Genomic DNA, 23,677 nt, shown 5'->3' on the forward strand with positions numbered 1-23,677 from the left:
AAATCAAAACAGGAACACTCAGAAATATGCTGGATATTACTAAAAGATATAGCTCACCGCATTGTTTTTTTTTGTTTTGACCATCAACCATAGACAGCTTTATTCCAAACCTGATCACACTTTCAGTAACAAAACACGTGGCAAAAAATAACAGTTAACACGCAAGATCTGCCATATTTCTACTTGCCTCTTTTCGCATACTGGATTTTCCATATTGAGGGATGAAGAATAAACCTCTCCCATTTTAGACATAATGAGTATACCTAATGGTAGCAAATAAAGGTTTTTATTATTTTTAATTTCATTTCACAAATCTTTTACTCTCCCCAAGCCGTCATTTGTTAGTGCAACAATCCAGCACAGTGCTAGTTGCTGAGGTATACATGGTTAAACTAATTTCACCTTCAACCAAAACCACAATGTTTTCCCTCCCTCCCTTTTTTTAAAAAGGTCATGAAAACGTGTGTATTCACCATTTTACATTTCTAAAAATAATTAAATTCTAGAGTAAAGAATGGTTTTGTAATAGTGACAGACTGCAAAAAGCAATAGCCTTATCTTTTATCACCCATAGAACTCCTGCTGTACTTTTTTTTATTCTTAAAATATATTTTGTGCAAAATTAAGTTCTGTGTAGGTCTGTACCATAATTTGGAAAAAAATGTACAAAATTAATTTTTAAAAACAATCCCAACATCAAACAACAGAGAAAGAAGAAACAGATCAGATGCAGCTGAAGTTTTCACATGAGAAACTAAATACAGTATGTTCTTAAAGCTCCAGTAATACATTCTTTCAAAAACCAGAATGCACTTTGGTCATTATTAAACTTTAGTACAGAGGCAAATAAAATACAAAATGCTTGTTTGTGTTGCTTTATATATAAAAATATTTTTATACCACATAAGTTTAAGATACATTACTTCAAATCTTTCAAGATTCTGAAGATTAGCAAACATAGTGCAATGTCCAGACTCTTGCCACCTAATTACTTGTCATTTTCAATATGAAGCCACTGTTTTAGAAACACAAACTGTAAGAATACTTGCGCCTGGTGATATTAATCCTCCCAAAATAATTTGTATGTGGAAAGTTTGTTCCAAGTCACTCTTGATGCTACAGGGGTTGAAAATCTATTTTTGTCCCGCAGAAGAACCACGAGTCAATATGACTGGTCCATGTGGGAGGCAGGGACAGAAGGCAGAGGGAGAGGTGGGAAACCCCAGGCCAGGCCAGCGCTAGGGAATGGCCCCTGCTGGGGAGGAATGAGAGGAAAGGAGGTTATTTGAAGACACAAATCTGCAGAATACAAGGCTTCATGAGCTCTGCTGCTCACCACAAGAACTTGTTTTCTGTGTTTAACTGTTCTTAAACTTCAATGTGGTATGAATGGCATATACTATAGTGTACAAGAGGAGAGCATCTATCTATCTTATGCTCAGTCATTCATAGCTTTCCTTTCACTAGTAAAATCTTTCGCTTGTTTAAATATTCCACTTCACCATATAATATATACTGCTCCACAGTTCACCATAATATATTCCAATTAATATACATTTATATGCATATATATAAAGTTTCTCATTAAAAGTAACAATAAAAAGTGCACATATTGAGCATGCAGTCAGAGCTGCACAGAACAGACCAGTATTTCAAATAAATACAATATTTAATTTTATCAAAATATCATACAGCATGGTAACCATTTACAATTATTGCTCTAATATAAGTGTTATCAAAGAGCACTTGTTGACTTGTTATATAATACCGTATTAATATCCCAGGATATTTAAACTGCAGCCTATATGAATTCAGATCCTGGAATTATTCAAAATATCAAAAAATTCCCACTTGCTTCTAATAGTAATATAAAATATTTCTGCTACCTGTCATACTGTATTGTCAGTACTTTATTTTTTGTATATATCTCACTTTTCTATTGCAACCAAACATCTGTTGATGTTATGTTGTCCTCATGACTGGTGCAAATGAAATATTCTAAGCAATTTTACCACACTTTCAAAAATCAAATGACTTCCATATAGCTTTACTGTAACTAAAAACGTTCAGCATTGGCTTCAGCTTTAACAACAGATACGGTAATTTAGTGTAATCAATTTCCAGGATTTCAAGTTCTCAGACACAGTTTTTGACCCTTTCCAAATCTGACCCTTTCCAAAACTAAACAAGTAAGTTTGAAAATAAAATATAAATGTCAACCAAAATGAACATAAAACAGTGAGAAGATGAAATAAATACAAAGATTGCACAAGACAGACAGATGTAAACACTTCAATTTTCCAAACGACATCCTTGAAGAGGTTGTAGCATCTGAAATACAGATTCAGTGGCTGCTTTGAGGCAGTTTTGTCTATCAATGAGCTTTTCTATAACACTGTGTTATCTCATCTTCTTCATATATTGTCAAGATTTGATCTTCCAGAGCTGGAAAAGTTAGAGCAGTAAATCAACATTATTTCTCATCTCAGTTTTCTGTTTACCAGAACTGCAATGCCAACACATTTTTTTTTCTTATTGCATTTGCTGTATATTCTATGATACATAAAATAAATTTTACATTTGTTTACTTCTAATAGGAAAAAAATGGGTAGATGTTAGCAAACTCAATGGCCAGTTAAGGGCTTTGTCCTACAACCTTGTGGAAACTAACATGCCTCATAACCTGAATCTTGAAATAGTTTCCCGAGTTTGTAGTTCAGAGGAGGCCAGAGAGTAGGACCTAACAAGACAGTCCTTCAGCCGTGATGACATGACACCGTGTAAGATTGGTCAGGGTCATACTCGCTGCAATACTTTACTGTGGTGCAAGACAAGGATAGCTTGCATCTTTCTGCATCCCTTAAAGAGCTACAAGGTCAACAGTGAGGAATTCGAGACAGAAATCAGATCTGGGATATGAAGAAAAGTTAAATAAGGTCTTGTACTTCTGTGTATGAATTTCTCTGTATTTATGGCTAAGAATTCTTGGTAATTATGTGTCGTAAATGAACTTAGAAAGGGACAAAAATGCAAAAAATGTTTAAAGGGCGGCTTTGACAAATACATCACTATTCTTCTGATATAGCTTAAAATTCATAACCATTTTCAAACAATAAATCTTCTAGTTAATGCAGTTAAGAATTCATTAGGCTACAATGTATGATCCATCCATCATAACATTCTGAACGCCATGGTGAAAAAAAGACAATGCTTATCAAGTAGTTACCTTTAGATTAAATCCAAGCAAGTCACTGATGACACCAGAAACAGCTGACAGGATGACAACTTGGGTGATATTATAAAGCAGTGGATTCATTGTAAGCCCATATAACCTAAAGGGACTGTCCAGTTCCTAATAATGCAAAACAATGACATCGTTAAAAAGCAAAAATGACACAAAAGGGTTTTTGTTCACATATGTACCGAGCAATATTAGATAGTTTAGAAAGTCTTCAAGTCACAGTGGAGTAAAACATTCTCCTATTCTTCTGCAGATAAAAAAAAGCAATGTACAAGAAAATACCCATCACATTAACTGACTGTTGATTGATGGTGTCTAAATAACCCTTCAAAAACTTGGAGGCTACTCATCTACAGCACCTACCAATTTGCTCATGGAGCCAGGAAAATAGAGAGCTAGTTTTCCTGGCACCAAGGTGCCACCGTTTTAGAATTCCATATAATTTTCCAGGAATCACCGTCAGTGTTAGAAGAGCTGATAGACAATGGAACCACAAAAAAACAAGAAAAGATTTTCCAAAGTGACAGAAGGCCACCTCATTACTACGAAAAATTAACAAAAATGTCTTTCCTAATGCAATTCCCTTCCTTTTCCATTAATTTTGAGAATATTTACTGATTAACATAGCCAGAAAAGGAAGATAAGGGAAAAAAATACTAATAACCATTTAACTGCCAATAATTTACTTCTTTTTTTTAATTGGAAGGATCAAAGCATTAGCCAAAATTAATCTCCAACAAAACTTCAACAAAGAGGCTATTTCACCAATTTTCAACTACTGATCTGTGAACAAAGTCACCCAAACTTTTCTGGCCTAGAAATATATCAAATAAAGGAAGAAAAAAAGAGTTTTCAAATATAAGAGTGGATTATATAAAAGTGTAACAACTATCACTGCTTTGGTCATCTATATTTTCTAGCTCAAAATTCATCTTCATCCCTCTCCTGCATTACATCCTGGGCCTTGAACAAGGCCTTATAAACCGTTTTTTAATAAAGAAGAATTTCAGAGCTCTGAATCTTCTTTCAAAAGAGGTGACATAAGAATGAAAAACCTTTTCATTTAGATATAATGCGGTATAAAACTCTGCTGCAAATACAAAAGATACAAAAGACATGATTCTGAGAAGAATAGCAGAGAAATTTTTTAAGGAAAAAGTTTTTATATTTTGGATTCATCTTACTAATTTTGGGAGTAAGAAAATAGTAAGAATATTCAACATAATATAGTCTTCAGTAAAAGCTTAACGATCAAAACCATCCAAAACCAAATTTAAATTGAAAAAAAAAAAAACCCAAAACAACAACTCCCCACACTGGGCATGAAATAAGTAATTGCGTCGATCACTAACTACCAAGAATTCATTTAAAGCTCATAGTAGATGGCTTGGAAATCCCATCTCACTTTTGGGCACGTTCTCACAGTAACTACGTGACTGCCTGGGTCTGGGATTTGTGCCACAAAAGCCAAGTTCCCTGTTGGAAAGGTGATGTCAGCTGATACGTTTCTGGAAAGACTAAAACATGAACACCTTTTTGAAAACACTGAGAAAAGAATGAAAAAAACGGAAGTGGATCAGATCAAGGGTTGATCAGCATCCTGCCACGAACAGCAGCTACTTCTCACCCTACCTACGTTCTCACAGCACACAAACATTTCAGCTCCTGAGATACCCTGAATCTGTTGTGCTTTGTCTAGTCTACTTGTCCAGACTTTCCTTGAACCCAGATAACCTTTCTGCATCCACTGTGTCCTTCGACCAACAGTTGCACAAGTTTGCTACTTGACGCACAGACAATACTTCCCTTCGTTTGTTCCAAAAACAGGTCCTAAAAGCTTTGCAGTCCCTTATTCTTATACCAAGAGATACAGTCAATAGCTGACTTAGCCAGGCTCTCCGTATCGCTGTACCATTACTCCCAAGCTGCTGCTTTGTCAGTTTTGAGTCCTTGCTGTCTCCATCAGTCCTCTCATGGGAAGTGCTGCGTACTTTTTTTGAGACAAGGGGACCACACACGCTGTTAAAGGTGTGCTGGTGGGGAGAATTACTCAGCTGACTAGAAGAAATACTCCATCATCTCAGCTACTAGCTGGCTAGATTAAACAGAGTTTAAGCTTCATTTTAAGAACTGCTCCTTAGCTCACAGGAATCAAAGGGGTAAGTGACCAGAATTCAATGTGTGGTAGAATGAGGCAGCAAGGTCTTAAAGCACCATTACATGCAAAACACCCCACTTGTTTCTCTTAATAGGCTTGAATTTTCCTGACCACAGAGGAAAGGTATAAAGGCAATGAAATATATGGTTCAGGTTTACTGTATGATAATCCAGCCATTCCCTCTACTGAGGGGGATGTCTGCTCATGGAATCAGTATCAGTTGTGCTATACCCAAACGTGGTGGGAGGGGTTTGAGGATTGAAGGAAATTTATCTGAGGGGGAGGAAAATATTTTTACATTTGCCAGCCATTCCTGAGAAACCGTTCTACATGACCACTCTATCTTGGACTAAATCAAGAAGCTGATTCCCTGAAGGAGAAATCAAAATACTGTCGTTACCTTACTTCTGAATCCAAGAATAACAATCAGCAGCATCTCTTTAAGAACTTTACCATAACAGCAGCAGGTATAACAAGATCCAAATACTGAAAGCTGAAGCTAGACAAATTTAATTTAAAAATAGTTTACACATCAATAGAAGTGATTAAGCACTGAAACACCATGCCAAGAGAGGTGGGGAGGCAAGTCATTAATTTGGTTTTTTGTAGTGTTAGGCCTGGCTTCCTCTTTGAAAGCCCACTTCAGTCAATTGTAAGTTATATACTGTTAATTCTAGTGTAAAAACACATAAGGAATACTAGATCTAATTGATTTTACTTGTTCATAAAAGCCAAACCTAAAATATAAAAAGTTTTTCAACTGTTAAATTTATCACTCTTACTTGGCATTCAGGTAACCCTTGCCTACGTTTTGTATTAGGAAAATGGTTAGTCTGAAGGACAATGAGACATTTCTGGAGCAAGAATTAAGCTCCGATACAAACAAAAGAACAAACCAGCTCGCTGCCCAAATTATGACAGATCTGTGAGTTTCAAAGAACAGAAGAACTCAGCAGAGGCAATTTAGGATCAAATATGTCTTCCCAAGAACTTCAACCACTGCTTTGTTTACAATAATAACAACAACTTTAAAAAAGCCCTAAGTATGTCCATGCTCTAGCTCCAGATGAGTGAAAGTAAGATGATTTTTCTTCTGCAGAATTCTAGAAATGGGAAGTAATAAAAAAATAAATGTTCTCTCACCATGAAGAAGTATCTTCTACCTATCAAGTATAGTTAGTTGGCAAACAGGATAACATTGCATAAGCAAAAAACTTTTCTACTAATCAGCAAAATTCCATGAAAAAAAAAATGCCAAATAGTTCAAGGACACAGCTGACTTAAATATTTGAATTACATTAAATGAAATTCATATCTTTAATTCACTTATAAAGGGACCTATGCAAGAATTTCTCTCTCTCTTACAAAAGGATTCTTCTATGGCAGTAAGTAAAGAAGACATCAAGTATAACCTAGTTTTAATTCGAAACGCTAACCACTGACAGTTTTTAAGAGGAACTATTTTTGTGGAAGAATACAACTCCTCCAGTAGGTTATTACTAGAAACAGATACGGAGACTCAAAACAGACAACAAAATGGCATCATTTATTCCCAAGGGTTCATCATCCTGTCCATCCTGAAGTACTTTCTCTCATGCTGCTCATATACTGTTAAAGAATAAAACTTATTGTATATAATAATAATTTGTAATCAACAATGATAGCAACAGACTGTAGTGTATGAACAAGCAGTGTCACCGTGACAGAGTTACAGAGCACATTTAAATCAAAGCATACTGTACTGCCTACAGAAGTAACACAAGTGACTCATTAAGCAATCTATTCTGCTTCTTAGATATATATAATACAGTAATACTATTTTAGTTCTTACCTTCAATAACTTAGTAGCAAGTTTTAAAACATTGTTCACTAATGTCAGTTCCTCCTTCTTATTAGGCTTCTTCTCCATTTTCAAGTACAAGTTTATCTGATTTAAATAAAACACGAGTATCACCACTTATTCAGAATTTAAAGGAATTCATTTGGAAATATTTAATAATAAAATGAAGTGATTACTCAGCAGCCATATGACAGAACAGCAATGATATTTCTGCAAGCGAGCAAATTTTTTGCTTCTCTTTTAATATTTAAGAACAAATACTGGCTCAGAACCACAGGAAAATACAATGTTTTATGACATAACAGAATAGATTTGACACTATTATAGCAACAACTTTAAAGTTTAGTGTAATCTACAAACTAGGCAAGAAAAGCCACCACCTATATAAGGTTTGCATAATTTCTTTTTCCTCCTTCAATAATTGTCTTGACGTTTGTCAATTCATTTCCAGAAGGTTTTATACTAGTATGCAGACCTTACAAGGCTTCACATCCCCAAAGTTATTGAATAGACTGAAATGCTGAAACGCAATTCTGCTGAAGTGTAATTTCTTTCAAAAGATTTTAGTATAATTGAGTACTTCACGAGCACCTTGAGTGCAGAAAATCAATCTTTCCAGTGCCTTGAAATATTTGAAAAATTATTAAAGTCATTATTGTTGTAGAAGAACACTATACTGATCATTTCAACACTTCTGTGATCCAGACTTTTTTAGGTCCTTGTTTCCGAGAAAGTTTAGTTAAGAGTACAAACTAGCTCTCTTTTGGCCTTCTAGCAATTCTGAAACACCAGCTTTCATTCTCAAATGGCCTCTCTTTGATATCCTAGACCACGAAAAGGTTTGTTTTTCTTTTTTATTGCATAACAAAAGCAAATCACAGGAAAAATATCTTGATAAGTTGTGAACTTTTTATTTTAGGATGACAACCTTCAACAAAATAAAAAATGAACAATTTAGCAATATGCTAAAGTAGTCCTTCAGATGACAGAGACCCTTACCAAGCTACAGAAGCGAAGTTGCAAAAAGGAAGTGATACTGTATGATGATATGTATGTTATTGGAATAAGGACCACAGACATCTAAATGAAGTAACTGAATATTATCAGATCGCCCTAAAAAGGTCACTGTAAGTTTCCTACACAAGTTAAAAATCAAAAACTATGCCTAATGTATTCCAAGGCATGTCAAGCTCCCAAACCATCAATTTAATTTTAAAGTAAATTATGCTTTTAGAGACAAAGACATTCCAGTCCTTAAATATAAAATTACTGATTCCAACAATTCAAGTGTTTATAAACAGGAATAAACTAAGAATAAAAGCTCTATTTTGCAACTCTGAAAAAGTGGTAGGTAATAAACCCTAGGAAAGTTCAAATGTCTTTTAACAGTTACTATGATTTCATTAATTTATGAAAAAAAAAAATCAACATTCAATAACAAATTTTGAATCAGGCAGGGAGTTTGAATGAGTATATGCACAGTCATCTACCATACCTATTCTGAGACTTGAAACTGGCAAGATGACAACTTTGATCAGATCATACGTTGTATTTTACCCAACAAGGAACAACTGAGGCACTTAATTTACAAGACCAATTAACCACACTTTCAGAAGGACTTGAAAAAATTACAGGCAAACAGCCCACAGTTAAAAAATCCCTTGATGTAAAATGATGGATCTTTTAGTTTCCCATCATGACTCTTAATCATAAAATTCATAGGTTGAATATAAAGTGCACGGAAGCGGCTGAAACTTTGCCGACAGAAAGTAGAATTTGCAATTTCATCTTATCCGTGAAGCATTTAAATTGAATCTGGAGGTTAGGCTTCTTTGTTCTTTTGAGATTTTTGTTGGGTTTTTTTGTTTGCTTGTTTTAAAGCTTCATTCTCTCCTCAGTAAGCCTAACAACACTAGTGTGCGATTTTCAAGGACACCAATTCAGGTGTGCTTTTTTAGATCAAGTGAGTGTCAGTCAATTGTTTGGGCTTGGCCTCTTCGTGAAAGGCTAAAATGTCTGACTTCCACGAATCTGTCTCAAGAACACTGGCTGACGCACCAGAAGGCTGTGCTGCCATTCAGAGAGACCTAGACAGGCTGGAGAGTTGGGCGGGGAGAAATTTAATGAAATAAAACAAGGGCAAGTGTAGAGTCCTGCATCTGGGCAAGAACAACCCCATGTACCAGTACAAGTTGGGGACAGATCTGTTGGAGAGCAGAGTAGGGGAAAGGGACCTGGGGGTCCTAGTGGACAGCAGGATGACCATGAGCCAGCAGTGTGCCCTTGTGGCCAAGAAGGCCAATGGCATCCTGGGCTGTATTAGAAGGGGTGTGGTTAGCAGGTCAAGAGAGGTTCTCCTCCCCCTCTACTCTGCCCTGGTGAGGCCGCATCTGGAATATTGTGTCCAGTTCTGGGCCCCTCAGTTCAAGAAGGACAGGGAACTGCTAGAGAGAGTCCAGCACAGAGCCACGAAGATGATTAAGGGAGTGGAACATCTCCCTTCTGAGGAGAGGCTGAGGGAGCTGGGTCTCTTTAGCTTGGAGAAGAGGAGACTGAGGGGGGACCTCATTAATGTTTTTAAATATGTAAAGGGCAAGTGTCATGAGGATGGAGCCAGGCTCTTCTCAGTGACATCCATTGACAGGACAAGGGGCAACGGGTGCAAGCTGGAACACAGGAGGTTCCACATAAATATGAGGAAAAACTTCTTTACGGTGAGGGTAGCTGAACACTGGAACAGGCTGCCCAGAGAGGTTGTGGAGTCTCCTTCTCTGGAGACATTCAAAACCCGCCTGGACGTGTTCCTGTGTGACATGATCTAGGCAATCCTGCTCCGGCAGGGGGATTGGACTAGATGATATTTCAAGGTTCCTTCCAATCCCTAACATTCTGTGATTCTGTAACACTGTAAATATGCTGTAGTATTCAGCTAGCATGTGAAACCAGTCCAAAATGAGTTCTACCCAGGGTGACGTGTATCCTTTTTATTTTCTGAGAAACAATTGTGAATTCTATTTTGGTTTTCATTTCATAAAGCTCTCAGGCCTTTTTGAGGGAAATGACTTATAACAGGATAAGCAGGATTCAATACAAAGCTAAATGTCTGATGACATAGCACTTTTTTTTTTAGTTCTGAGGATATAGAAAGAGTGCTCCTTTCAATGTCCATGCCTGCTTAAAATCTTCAAACACTGACTCTCATGAAGAGCATAGTGTAGAAACCTATGAAAGCAAAACTAATGCTTGACATTCTCTCTCTCACCTTGCTCTCTGCATTTTTTCCCAATCCTTATCCCCAACATTTCCCTCCATTTTCATTCCAGAAACAGAGGACAAACTTCACTGGCACAGACCTATGAGGAACGGCTGAGGGAGCTGGGGTTGTTTAGCCTGGAGGAGGCTCCGAGGTGACCTTATTGCAGTCTACAACTACCTGAAGGGAGGTTGTAGTGGAGTGGGAGTCGGCCTCTTCTCCCAGGCAACTAGCGATAGGACAAGAGGACACAGCCTCAAGCTTCACCAGGGGAGGTTCAGGTTGGACATTAGGAAGAATTTCTTTTCAAAAAGGGTCACTAGACATTGGAACGGGCTGCCCAGGGAGGTGGTGGAGTCACCATCTCTGGATGTGTTTAAGAAAAGACTGGACACGGCACTTAGTGCCATGGTCTAGTTGACATGGTGGTGTCAGGGCAATGGTTGGACTCGATGATCCCAGAGGTCTCTTCCAACCTGACTGATTCTGTGATTGGGCTATTCATACTCTGAGGGTCAACAGAACAATGCAAAGCTCTCCCGGCTCAGGAACTCTGAGAGGTCTCACACTGGTGCAAAACACGGCATTCAGGACAAGGTAAACATGCAGTCTGTCTTCTCACTGTCTAGCCTCAACATCTTTAGTAAAGACAGAATGAATTCTCATTGGGCAAAATATGTAAGCAGCCATTTACACCATCTGTCATAAGCTTCACATCCTGACTTCGGGAGTCTTAGTTTTGGAAGACTTTTTTCTCCAACTTGAACACATCTCCTGTAGGAAAACTGTGAAGGTTTCTTGAACTGCCTATTTACTTCGTCCTGAACACTGTGTTTCGCACCAGTGTGAAACCTCTCTGAGCAGAAAGAGATTGCTTCTTATCTAAGACTAATTGAACATGATTAGCTCAGAAAACTATCCGCAGTGCCAGGCAGAGCAGAGAGGGAAGTTCGCAGTACAAACTAGAACATTCCTGGGAAGAAAAGTACGTAGACCCAAAGCCAAGCTTGACAGATGACTGAAAGAAAAAGTTTCCAAGGAGTGTAGAGGAGACTATATGTAATCCACACAACCTAGCAGGTCAAAATTATTGGACTGGAAACAGTGACCCACTTTGTAGAGGGTAAGTTTGTTTTCAAATCTTTTACTCTCCCATTCAACACTTTGAGAGTTCAGGATTCTTTTTCCTGTTTAAAAGCTACTTTTAGTGTTTGTGTACTGTTAGATCTTTAATTATATCAAATGACATATACTGATATCTCTAAGCCCGCTCACTTAAAGAGAAATTGGGATATGGCCATCTCAATGTTCCATACAACTTTTAAACAGTCATACACGTCTCACAGAAATTGAACTTCAGGTTGTAAAGTGTTGTTTCACTACACCATAATTAACTCCCTAATCCAGACTGTTTTAATACATCTAAAATGCATGCCTGAGACCTACCACATGAATGACTTTAGATATAAAAACATAGGTCTATACAAATTCTCACCTGCTCAGTAAGTAATATTGAGGTATTGCTGTACTTTTTACTGGTTTCAGATCCAAGAGTAACAAATCTTAAGAGAAAAAGAGTCAGTGAAATGCACCAAATTACAAGTTCCCAATTGTAGTGACAATCAAGGAAAATCTCATGCATGTGAAGCAGCTGAAAACAAAGAGAAAAAAAAATCAAAATTTAATTCAAAGTAATAATTACATTACAACATAAGAAAACAATTAAATATCTCCCCAACTTCAAGAAAGATTTCCCAGTAATAAGTATATGGATTCTTTTTAGGCATCACAGATTTTTGAATCATAATTTAAAATCAACACTGTGTCAAAGACACAAGGTTTGAGAAAATACATGCTCTGAAAGGCTCAATCAGAATTCAGACATATCTTTTTTTCATATCCCTAAAGCAATAGAAAAAAATACACACGCTAAGACAATTTTAAACTCGTGTTCAAACTTGCAAAGACACTATATGGGATAAAAACAAAATATAGACTCAAATGCACTGAAGAATACAGAAAATTGAATCCAAGCAGAGTTACAGCTAAATTATACTCTTATTAAAATATTTGTAGTTAGCTACCCAGAAAACACATTAGCACTAAGTAGGGAAGAAAGTAGAAAAAAATACAAGCAGAAGCCTTCAGAAGCTTCCCTGTATTCCAAAACAGAAACTCAAGGAAAAAGTTTAAGCAGTAGAAATCATCTTTAAACATAGATTTGCTCACTAGAAGACAGCCCACTAGAGGGCAGGCTCAGATAGCCAACAACCTCATTTCTCACAAAAATAATCAACCAAGGCCAATGTCAACTGTCTTTGCAGAAGTATGTTTTGATGCAAAATGTTAGAAAAAAACCCCATGTTCCAAAATCCACTATGGAAAATGAAAGAGGACACAAATTTAACAAACAGTAATAATACCATGTTAGGAATTATGCTGTCAATAAGTTTCTTTAGCTCTTAAAGAATAATATTCTAAAGCAGATAAAAACGAACAATAGAAAATGGAGCTTAATCTTCTGAAAAGCTGTAACAATTGATTTTTCACTGTGGTCTTTTAACTTAATAGGAATCACCATGCAAAAGGTGTTCAAAATTATTTTAAAATTATTTAAGTCATGGCCGTTTCTATAAAAGTAAGATTTCCTCACCTGCGCACAACAGATGAACACAACTGAGATAGTCAGTAGGAAGGCAGATGAAACTATCACATCGACTGAGCGTTGAGGACCTCGACGCTGAAAATAAAGGATATGCATATATGTGAGTGAAACCCTACCCAATCAGCGTTGATATTTAGCATATCCCGTTAGATTCACACCTTGAACCTATGTTTCATCATGGCTCGTAATCTGGCCATCTAAATTCCAAACACCATTAGATCCTATTAATATCACTACATTTGAATGTCCCTAAAGGCACATGAGATTAATTCAGGTGTTGCATTTGAAGATCACTATGACAAAAGAAAATATTCACCACTTGTTCAGTCAGCTCCTTCACAGTGTGAAGTAACTTTCATTTAGGCAGCATTCCTTGACATAACAAATTCAATACAGCACTGGGCTTTAATCCCAAGTATCAAACCAGTGCTAACAAAAGATTTTTGTACACCAGATCGCAAGAGGATATCAAGATACAATTTCACATGGTTGGTATTTTCCATTACTTGCCTCTTTTTGACACAAAAAAATTGTAGCTGTAAATCATTGTCCCATTGTGGTAGATGTAATAGTATAATTCTCTCCCCCAGAACAAGAAGGAAAACTGGGGAACAAACACACTTGTCTTGAAAGGTGCAACCTCATTGTTTTCAACCATTTTTTTCTTGCTTACTGGTACAATGAAATGTTTCTATCCACTGAGCTTCTTCCTCTTTTTTTTTTAATTAAAGAATTAATCATCCTGTGCTGCACTGAAACACGCGTAAGTTATAAGACATTTATTTCTCAACTTTGTTCTCCAGACATGCTACTAATTGTATAACCATGAGAAGAATGGGAGATGTAAACACGAAAGATATAACCTTGCAACTTGGAGAAAGAGATAGGAAGCTTAACTACCGACAAAAAAAATTAAGTGCAAATTACTACTGCATGTATGCGTGCACTACTTCTATACTGAGCCAGTGTTTTGCTTGTGCGAGACCCAAGATGTGTATATACACATATATAAACAGGTAATATGCAAGTGTATTTTGGACAAATGCTATGCCAGTGTATGCCAGCAGCACCACTGCAAGAAGGCAGCCCTGCTCCTTAGCTGCTTGTCTCCATTCCTTTCCTTGTGCTAGCACAGGCACTACAGAGCTGCCCAGTGAACCAAGTAAAGCAACAGACGGAGGTGAAAATTGTTCTCGACTGGTTATTTTTCAGTTGGGTCAGTTCCCTATGCACCTGCCTCTGACCACTGTCTGATTCCTTTCTTCTTAGCCACATAATTATGCAAGTGTTTCTGGTGGCATAAGAAAAGGTGGACTATACAGATGTGGTTGTGAGGAAAGAAGGCAAGACACACTCTCCACAACAATGCTACCATATGCAGTCTTTAAAGCAACAAAAGTACATTCTATTGTCCAAGTGATGTTATCCTCCTTTCCTCCCACCCAGCAAAACATTACAGACTGCAAGGAAAAAGATACAAGTCTCTCAAATGTAAAGTTTAAAGGGTACCTTTTTTTTCAACCTCCCCAACAGATACTTCCATAAGTATCCATTTGGGTGCCGCAAATAAATCGCTTCAATTCCTCTTAAAACGATGCATCTTTCAAATTTAAGATTGTGCTTTACATTAGAAATTTTGCCTGCTTATAGTTCCTGCTTTGCACACTCCTTAATCTCTACACCGTAACTTATTTATGATTTCATAATCCTTTTCCCACTTCTAAAAACTATTGATAGCAGATTTCATCTAGCCTATCTTAATTGCTGTTGGAAAGACGCATAGATGCAAATAAGGGGATTACCACCACTAACAAGAGATTGTCAGTTGCTGTTCACCAAAAAAATAGTTCTATAGAAACCAAATGGGGAAAAATCTAGCTTCATCTGAGTTGAATTACCTAATGCAGAGAGAAAAATAGGAAAAAAAACTTTGGGCAGGGGGTGGAACGAACGAAAAAGCCAACCCTGAGTTAGATAATATGGATCCTTTCACAGAGAATCATCAAAATGCTCTTGGCTTGAAAAGATCAGTACAGAGATACAAGGAGATTACTCAAATATGAGCTGAACATCCAATAGACGGATCGGAATGTCCTACAGATAATACCTGGGCAGAATTTCTAGCTTCACCTGGCATGTATGCACTCAGCACAAACACACACATAAACTGTCTTGCTTCATAAATTCCTTCTGTGTTGATGACACTGACTGGTCTCTTACAATAAGGTGTTGTCTGTATTATATACAAGTGGTCATTTTTACCCAAAATATTCACCAGAGCAACTTTTCTGCTAGCATTTGTAGGACAAGACTCGCAATTCTGAACACACTCATACTTTACTCCAAGGTAAAAAATAGGCATCTGTGTTCTCATGATCTGGCTGCCTGCAGACACTGCTGGGCCAGCCACTAAAATGAAGCCTTTAGGGGCACATGTGCACCACGAGCAGTAAGTGCACAGTAGGAAAAATTCAGACTAGAATACCAACCTTCTATCAACAGCATATGAGATATTTTATATTAAAGTGGTAGCAAAAATATACATTATTTTACCTTTAGATAGGACCTGAGAGAAAGCCACATTTTTATATTCTGTACTTTCTTTAAGCGGAAGTGAGGAACCTCTGATTTTCTTGCCCTTCTGGCAGATGTCAGATGACCAAAAAGTTTGGCAAAAAGTAGCCTCTGCAGATAAGGAAAAAAATATTACTTTAATTGTTAATTGATTTTCAAGGACACTAAAAAGAAAACAGAAAAAAGGCTTCACTTAATGTCAAAGTACTGTACAATGTATCAGTGTAAATTAAAGTATGTTAATATAGTGCAGAAATAAGAGTAGCATGTTACTAAAAAGAGGAGATACACTAAAAAGTTTTAAAAGTCTACATATTCTAACGAAAAACATAGCTGTACTTTGAGTTCCTTTCTTCAAATTTCAGACAACAGATCTGCTATGCTCTTGAAATTTGGGAGAAAATAAAACCTGCCAATCATTTGCATTAGAGAGTGACTGTATCACAGAAGTTCCTTCCAACAGAAATGATTATTAGAAGCAGACTAATTCTATTCTACTGTATTAAATCACATATTTTGGCTATAATTTGAGAAAAGAAAGTATAAACATGTTTCTTTTGCAGACTAGTAAGTATCTACACTCTGCAGCTAATAAGGGATATTGATACTCTCTTAAAAAGTCTAAATTGCAACAACTAGCAATAGATTAACTGGTGTATTACTTCAGATAGCAGCTCTCATGGTCTCCAGCCATGGGGCTCATCTACCAGCAAAGCAGGCAGGGCTCTTGGCTAGGGTCTGGACTGAACTGTTCTGAGTTAAACTGAAGATTTTGAATGAAACACACTGGTACAACAAACTGGAAACTTAAGAGAGTTCTTTTATTGAAACCCCTTCTCCTTGGGGAAAACTGAGACAAACTGGGACATGACTAAGAGCTGAGTTAATGCATTGAGACAGAAATCTGAAATAAAAGATTAAAAAGTCTTCCCTCAGAAATGCTCTCCAGCAAAAAGAGACCTGTTTAGGTCTCTTGTCTTTAGCTACAGAGACTGTACAGAGACTTCAATCCATTGCAATGAGTCATCTCCTAAACTGTAAGCCCACTGAAGTATTTGTCATCATTGATCTAGGAATCACAGTGCGCTGAAGAAAACAAGTTTAAAATATCCAGAAAGTCAAAAAATGTAAACATTAAACCTTGTTTTGCTTTGGATGAAGCCTCTTGGTTTGCTGTTCGTACCTGTTTATATGTCCTCTCTGCTACACATAGCAGAAAAAAGAAAATCCACACTAGAGACACACGGACCACGAAACTTATGATAACCATTGAAAGAACCAGAATGTCTCCATTTGATCCAAACGCAGTCACACAAAGTTCTGTGGCAGAATGTGTAGCTAGTTGTTCCAAATCTTTAGCTTGGGAAAGTCGAAAGACAAATGGCATTAAACCCAAGATTAAAGATATGACGTTTCCAAAAATCTGATAACCAATTCCTGGTATATAGCTGTTCACCTAAAAGCAAAAGAAAACAAAGTATATTTTTAATTTTGGAATTAATTTGGGATTAAGTCAACAAATAAATTATTAATGTTACTGTCTTGCTATCAGAAAGAATACTTTATAACCTGATAAGTTATATGAAACCTTCAACCAAGCATCTTTATAATTTACTATTAAGAAAAAGGAAGTCCTCAAAGAGCACTTACTGCACAGGAACCAAACATGACAGATCGTTTAAAAACCCAACAACATAACATTGCAGTTATGTGCATATTCTTGTATTAAAAATTCATTCGACACTGAATTAGCAAAGTGAACCATTCAGACTGTGTTGCTTACATCCTGTATGTTGCTCCTATTTGTGTTTTGCTTTTAGGTTGTATGTTTTTTAAAGTAATCAAAGTGCTCACAGTACAGACAGGACTGGAGTTCTGTTGTGCTGGCTATGGCTTTGTTGAGTTTGATTCTACTGTGAATTGCACTCAAAACTGTATCGTCTCCAAGTCAGGTACAGAGACTCTGAACTAAGTTTGTGATACACTGCTTCTTAACAAGTTGGAGATGGTAAGTATCAACTTGTCAGAATTAGTGATAGTTTTCTTAAGCTATGCTAGGATTTTATATTCAACTCTACAAAATGGCTAAGTTGTCTATATTGAAAAAGAGTACGACGTCAACTAAATGCTTTTCCAACTGTCTCCTGAAGAGGAGTACTAGGAAAAAGAAGAGAGAACTAGTGAGACATCCCACTCATCCTCAGATGTTTCTTTCCTAAAGAGGAAAGCCTTCTTTTCCAGTCTTAACTTTAGCATCCAGATACTCAGGTCTGTATATTCCTAACCCAGCATATTAGTTGTTTATCAGAATCAAGAAGGTAAATAAGAATATTCACAGCATATATCGCTTTGGAACAATAAAACAGAGGTTGGCTATGTTAGTAAGCACCTAACAATGCAAACACATTTTATTGTCCCAACACTTTAAGATTTGGTAGCTCTTTTATCTGTTAGTAGCAAGTAAATCAGAGTGATGTAAGCCATGGAACAATAATGTCAATAACAGATACTTTAAAAAAAAATGTAAAAAAAACCCCAAAAAAACATCATAAAACAAGCTTATTTTTGGTAGTGCTTAGACTCTTAAAATACAATATTTGCGTAAAGTAAAAAGAATACTCACTCTGTTCATTATCATACCACTGATTTCAAGCACAGACATATCTGCTTTCTTGCAGTCATTACCCTCCCATACAATTGCACTTATTTTTTCTAGTCCTGGATTTAAACTGTGGATCCAAGGCAAATGACTCTGGGGAAGGCAAGGAATATATTCCATCAGAGATAAAAATCTATACAAATCTCTGTCGTGTCAATATGCCTTTGTCAGCAATATGCTGACAAAAAAAAACGCTTTAGACTAACAAAATATTGTTTTATAGCATTTACTTCTACTATATGTTACTATATGTTAACCACATTCCTCAAAATCATCCACTTTTCCAAGAAATAGCTGTGAGTACAAAGATCTCTCCTTCCCCAAACTTCATTTTCTAACAGTGTTGAGTTACTGTGGTTGAGGATTAATTGGCTTCTTTTTTGCTCAAACATATCAAAGAGAGAGGTATGAAAACAAAGGTCTACTTATAAGCCGTCTTTAATTTTGCCACACGTTTAATAGAATATTTTATTTTTCGGATTATTATCTTTTTCCCCTAACATTCTTGAAAAGTACTCTTCTCAGGTTGAGCCTAAGGCAAACATTTTTTTTTTATTTGCTTTTAAGGATATTTGTGTACTTCACAATCCTTGTTATGGATAAAGGCCCCTCTATACTAACTGTATCTGGCAAGACTCAGAGAGAGCGGTAGGAGTCTTATCAATACATGCTGCTCCAAGAGCCAAGCAATGCCAGCCTAATCTACTGAATGCAGTTATGGTTGAGGCAACTTGACTCTAAACAGAGAGTCAAGTAGAACTGAATGATCTGGAAAAATGTTGAGGCCACAAGTTCTGCTGTGGCCATTTCTTGACTTCCCTCAGCCCTGTCTCACTCCTCTCCCATTCAGGTGATTAAAATTGCTCTCAACTCTGCCTGGTCACCCAGCACTAAATGCATTAAACTACTGGAAGTGGTGGTGTTGGAGGGGACAGTGGGAGGGATGTGATATTATTTTTAAAATTTAATTTATCATTGATTAAAAGTAAAGTTTTTTATTTTATTACTTGCTCTATCAGTACTTATCTGAAATCTTTGTATTCTGCTAAGTACTCGGTTATCTTCCTTTTTTTAGCATTGGATGAAAAAAATTATTTATATTATTAAAACAACACAAATATTAGTTGCAGGACTTTCTTAATCACAGATTTCCAAGGTCTCCCTCTAGAGGGAGTATCAGCACCAGGAGCTGAAATGCAAAAATTCACAATCTACAATGAAACAGAAAAGCACTCAACTGCAGAAAAACAAAGTCAATGCATATAGTGCAATTCAACTCCCTATTGTAAGGCTTCTGTTTTAGTGTTTATATAGAGTGTAAGCAAGAAGAACTAAAAATAAATCAAAAAAGCAAAGACTACACAGGAAATCAAAACTGCTGTCTCTTTGAGGGTTTTTTTGGGGGGGAGGGGTGGGGTTTTTTTAAAATGAACAAATACATCATTTTCCATTCTGGTTATGAGTGAAAAGCCTGTCTTTTGAAATTCTTTTCCTTAGCTAGCATTAACACCATCTCTTGCGTGGCATTCCTTAGTACTGATGATGCACTACCAACACATATGACATGTTTACGCAGGAGAATGTTTCACATTCTTTCCATTTCTTTATTTAAATGGTTCAAATTAGCAATGCAATTAATGTGCACTTTAAAGATAAGACTGGTACTACAAATATAACTGGCACTGTGACATCCGAATGGATTTTATCAACTGAAGACTAATACTTGATTGTTAATGATCAAGTATTAACAATGGATTCTGCCCAACATTAACCCAAGGCAGGCTGCAACTGAAGTGTTGCCCAAACACTAAAATTTTCAGAAATTACTGCCTCTATGTTGCTACAGAATAGTACTAAAGAAGGGAAGTAAAATTATTAACTTAAAGGTAAAAATAAAACTACTATAGCTAAATAGAATTTAGGCATATATAATACACATGTAACATCATATATATACACATTATATATACATATATATAACATTAGATACTATGTTATCTTTCTATTTGCTTTCTTATATATACATTTATATATAAGCAAACAGAAAGACATCTGATGCGTGCTCACAAAAAAGTAATTCCACTAGAGAAAAAAGAAAAAAAAAAAAACCAAAACAGAACCATCTACCACAGAGGAAAGGTAAATCAATCAGTACTTGGCCTAAACTAGAACTAAGATTCAAACAAATATTCTGTAGGCTACTTCAGTATATTGTCATACCTTCTTCAGTTGACAAATTAATGACTGAGTAGCAGAAATCAAATTTTCCTTGTTTTAATTCTATCAAATCACTTTGGCTTTGTTACTTTCATTTAATATAGAGTTCTTTCTCCCATGCCTCCTGCCATATGATAAAGCTGATAATACTGAACTCGTGCGTAGTGTAAAAAAATCAAAAGTGGTGGATACCAACCTGATGAAATGGGTCATCTCTGTATTCTTTCTTCACACATGGATTCACCTGAGGGCTTTCTACATCTGTCTCACTGGTACAGGAAGAGTGGCACTCTGCACAGTGTAAGAGGTCCTCCCACAGCACATCTTCGGTTTCCGATTCTGGCCTCGCGCTCTCAGAGTCTTGTCTGGAGCTTGAACACCGAGAACTGCAGCTAGTACCTGATTTAGGCGTATCCTGAAATCAAAATAGGCTTTGGAATTAATGCAGCTTTTTTATTCTACGTTGTTTCTTGAAAGAACAGTTATAAAGTTCAAATTAGTGAATCGTGTTTATCTGCTTTTTATGTTCCAGTCCATTACCTTTCTCATCAGAAAGAATTACATGTTTATTAAAGGAGTGTCTGAGAGGTTGCGCATTTTTAGACAATGTACAAACAAGTAACGGTCTACGGTCTCTGCTTTGTTGGGGGAGAGTGTCACATAATGAAAAATCAAATCATAGTAACAATTAAAAGGAAATAACTATTTTACAGATTTTCAGAACTCATTAATTTAGACTTTAACAGCAATTATCAAGCCACGGACTCCAACTATGTCTCAAACTTCTGATTTTATAACCTATAAATCAAGCCTCTTTTAAAACACTTTACAGCTTCATTATTTTAGTGAAAATGTGAAAGACAAGTGAGGCTTAAAGCCACATACACCAGACTTAAATTGTAATACAGATGTGGGACTGAGAGTGAGAAAAACATCATTCACAAAGTATTTTAAATTAATTTGACATTTTGATTTTCTGTCTCTAGTTGTTTGAGCTGAAGTACTTTAGCTACTTATTAACTTCTCCATACAGGAAGGAATTCTTTCTTTAGAAACAGCAAGGCCCTGGAGGAAGAAGGGACAGAAACTTCTAGTCATCCAAGACCTGAGGCACTCAAACAGCCTTTCAAGCAAGCAATGTGGACACAATTTAACTGCTTTTAAAAGAAAGCTTGATATGTTCCAGAAGTACATTTCTAAATGTAAGAGCCTGTAATAAAAGAGGAATTGACTCTCAAAGTCCCCTACAAATCACATTCCCCCATTGTTACTACTAACATCCCTTCTCACAGACAGAGAGAGCTTGTTTGAAGACAGTTAAGCATCAGGTGTAGAGAGGAAAAATAAGCAAGAGTATACATAGCTAATGCTAGGTATATGGGTAATCTACATAGTCATACACAAAATTTTAATGATTTTAAACAAACTGTACTTGAGAAGCAAGCATGCCTTATTGGTTCAAATTTTAGCTCTATCTTCGATAAAGAAAGAAAAATATTACGTTTGGGACATGCAAATCTCCCCGTGCATAGATAAGAAACAATGTAATGTTTTCAGAACAAGAATGCAGAGCTTTAAACTACTTTCTACAGTAAGCAGAATCCATTTCCTGCAAGACAGGTAGGTAGTCTCAAAAGCAGTACCATCCTACTCACCGCCATCCTCTGGCAATTTCTGTTCCCTCTTAACAGAAAATTTATTTATTTATACTAGTTTCTCTCAAGAATATACACAATTTTTACACTAAAAAAAACAATTAAGCAATGTTTCAGCAGACTTACTAATTTAATATGATTTGTAATGCATTACTATCTGAAGAAACATTCTTTGTTCTTCCTGAAAATCATGCTTAATGTATTTTATGTAAGCAACTTTGTAAAGAAATATTTTGAAAAAATTCAGTCTGAACTCTTTCCCTTTCTTTTACAAAGTGAGGGATAACATCAATGCAGAAAGAGTCTGAACTACTATTTTTCTTTTAAAAAGCCTTATTATTTATAGAAGGCAATCACTACTGGGTACCATTGAGTCCTGAAGCTAATAAAGTAAGAACATTAAAAAAAGCTTGCTCAAATAACAATTAAGTAAACATGAAGATAAAAGAAAATGTAGGACAGAAGTTGAGAGTATATGCACTGACTTCACTAATTTTTTTTTTTTAAATACAAAGAAAGCTTTCACAGATTTGAAAACTATTGTTTCATTTCCTTTGTAATCATGTGGGGGAGGCGAGTTGGTAAGAACAAAGAAAGGCTTCCTCTTTCACGGCATCAGTCAGATAAGTAAACGGGGAGCAAGTGTAAAATATTACTGCCAAAGCTACACATGGAGCAAATTTAGTCTCTTCAGTTTCTGAAGATATCTACACAGTCTTCCCTAGCTCTGAAGCACTCTAAGCAAGAGAAAATATATTTAAGTTGAAAAAAAAAAATTGACTGTAATCATGTCTTTCTGCTTCCTCTTGTCAAGCGCTACCAGCTGCACAAGTATACAGTCAAGAGACATCTTCTGTAATATGAAACAAACAGTTCCAAGTATTGACCTGTTCACTTATCCTGAACCAAACATGCATAAGGCATTAAACACTCAAATCAATTAGCCTCCTGGATCTTTTTAACCAAAGTCTGTGAGAAATAAATGAAAGAATAGAAGGTTATCCAACAATGTTTTTATCCAATCAACTTCAAGGCTTTGCAATTGTTATCAGAGAAAGCAATATCTGAACCCTTCTAAGGAAACATTTCTTGTACCAAGTAGAAAGCTTAACTCAATTAGGCTCTGCCTGTTAAACCCATCTGTAAGTGGACTTTTATCAGAGCTGAAATGACTCTCTACACTCTTTTCTCATAGCCCTAGGAAAAAATGACAATAGAGTCTTTAAAAAAAAGTTCCTGTTATGCGTCTGTTAAATATGTTAAGTTGCATATAATTTGCAAAAACCAGCATAATTTATTTAAAATTATAAATAAATAAAACCACAGTAACATATCCCTTTCTCTTTCAATGTTTGAGTTCTTATGACTAAGGATTCTGCTAATATGGCATCTATTAGTTGCCCTCTTCTAAGCTA

The 23,677-nt window shown here is 36.2% G+C and overlaps 1 protein-coding gene across 7 annotated transcripts in view; it reads right to left on the bottom strand.

The window, feature by feature from the left end:
- Positions 1–267: 267 nt before the first annotated feature.
- PHTF2 (putative homeodomain transcription factor 2) overlaps positions 268–23,677 on the bottom strand; it is a 76,824-nt gene continuing 53,414 nt past the window's right edge. For all 7 annotated transcript variants that reach the window (XM_068400413.1, XM_068400414.1, XM_068400408.1 and 4 more), the window contains 9 exons: positions 20,804–21,022; positions 18,355–18,483; positions 16,915–17,187; positions 15,711–15,842; positions 13,146–13,232; positions 11,988–12,143; positions 7,231–7,326; positions 3,227–3,352; positions 268–2,445 (listed from right to left, as the gene is read on the bottom strand). In XM_068400413.1, the coding sequence (XP_068256514.1) occupies positions 2,425–2,445; positions 3,227–3,352; positions 7,231–7,326; positions 11,988–12,143; positions 13,146–13,232; positions 15,711–15,842; positions 16,915–17,187; positions 18,355–18,483; positions 20,804–21,022 (1,239 nt within the window). In that variant the 3' untranslated portion in view covers positions 268–2,424. The remainder of the gene's footprint in view (positions 2,446–3,226; positions 3,353–7,230; positions 7,327–11,987; positions 12,144–13,145; positions 13,233–15,710; positions 15,843–16,914; positions 17,188–18,354; positions 18,484–20,803; positions 21,023–23,677) is intronic.

The sequence above is a fragment of the Nyctibius grandis genome, chromosome 5 (genome assembly GCF_013368605.1).
Source record: "Nyctibius grandis isolate bNycGra1 chromosome 5, bNycGra1.pri, whole genome shotgun sequence".
NCBI classification, from domain to species: domain Eukaryota; kingdom Metazoa; phylum Chordata; class Aves; order Nyctibiiformes; family Nyctibiidae; genus Nyctibius; species Nyctibius grandis.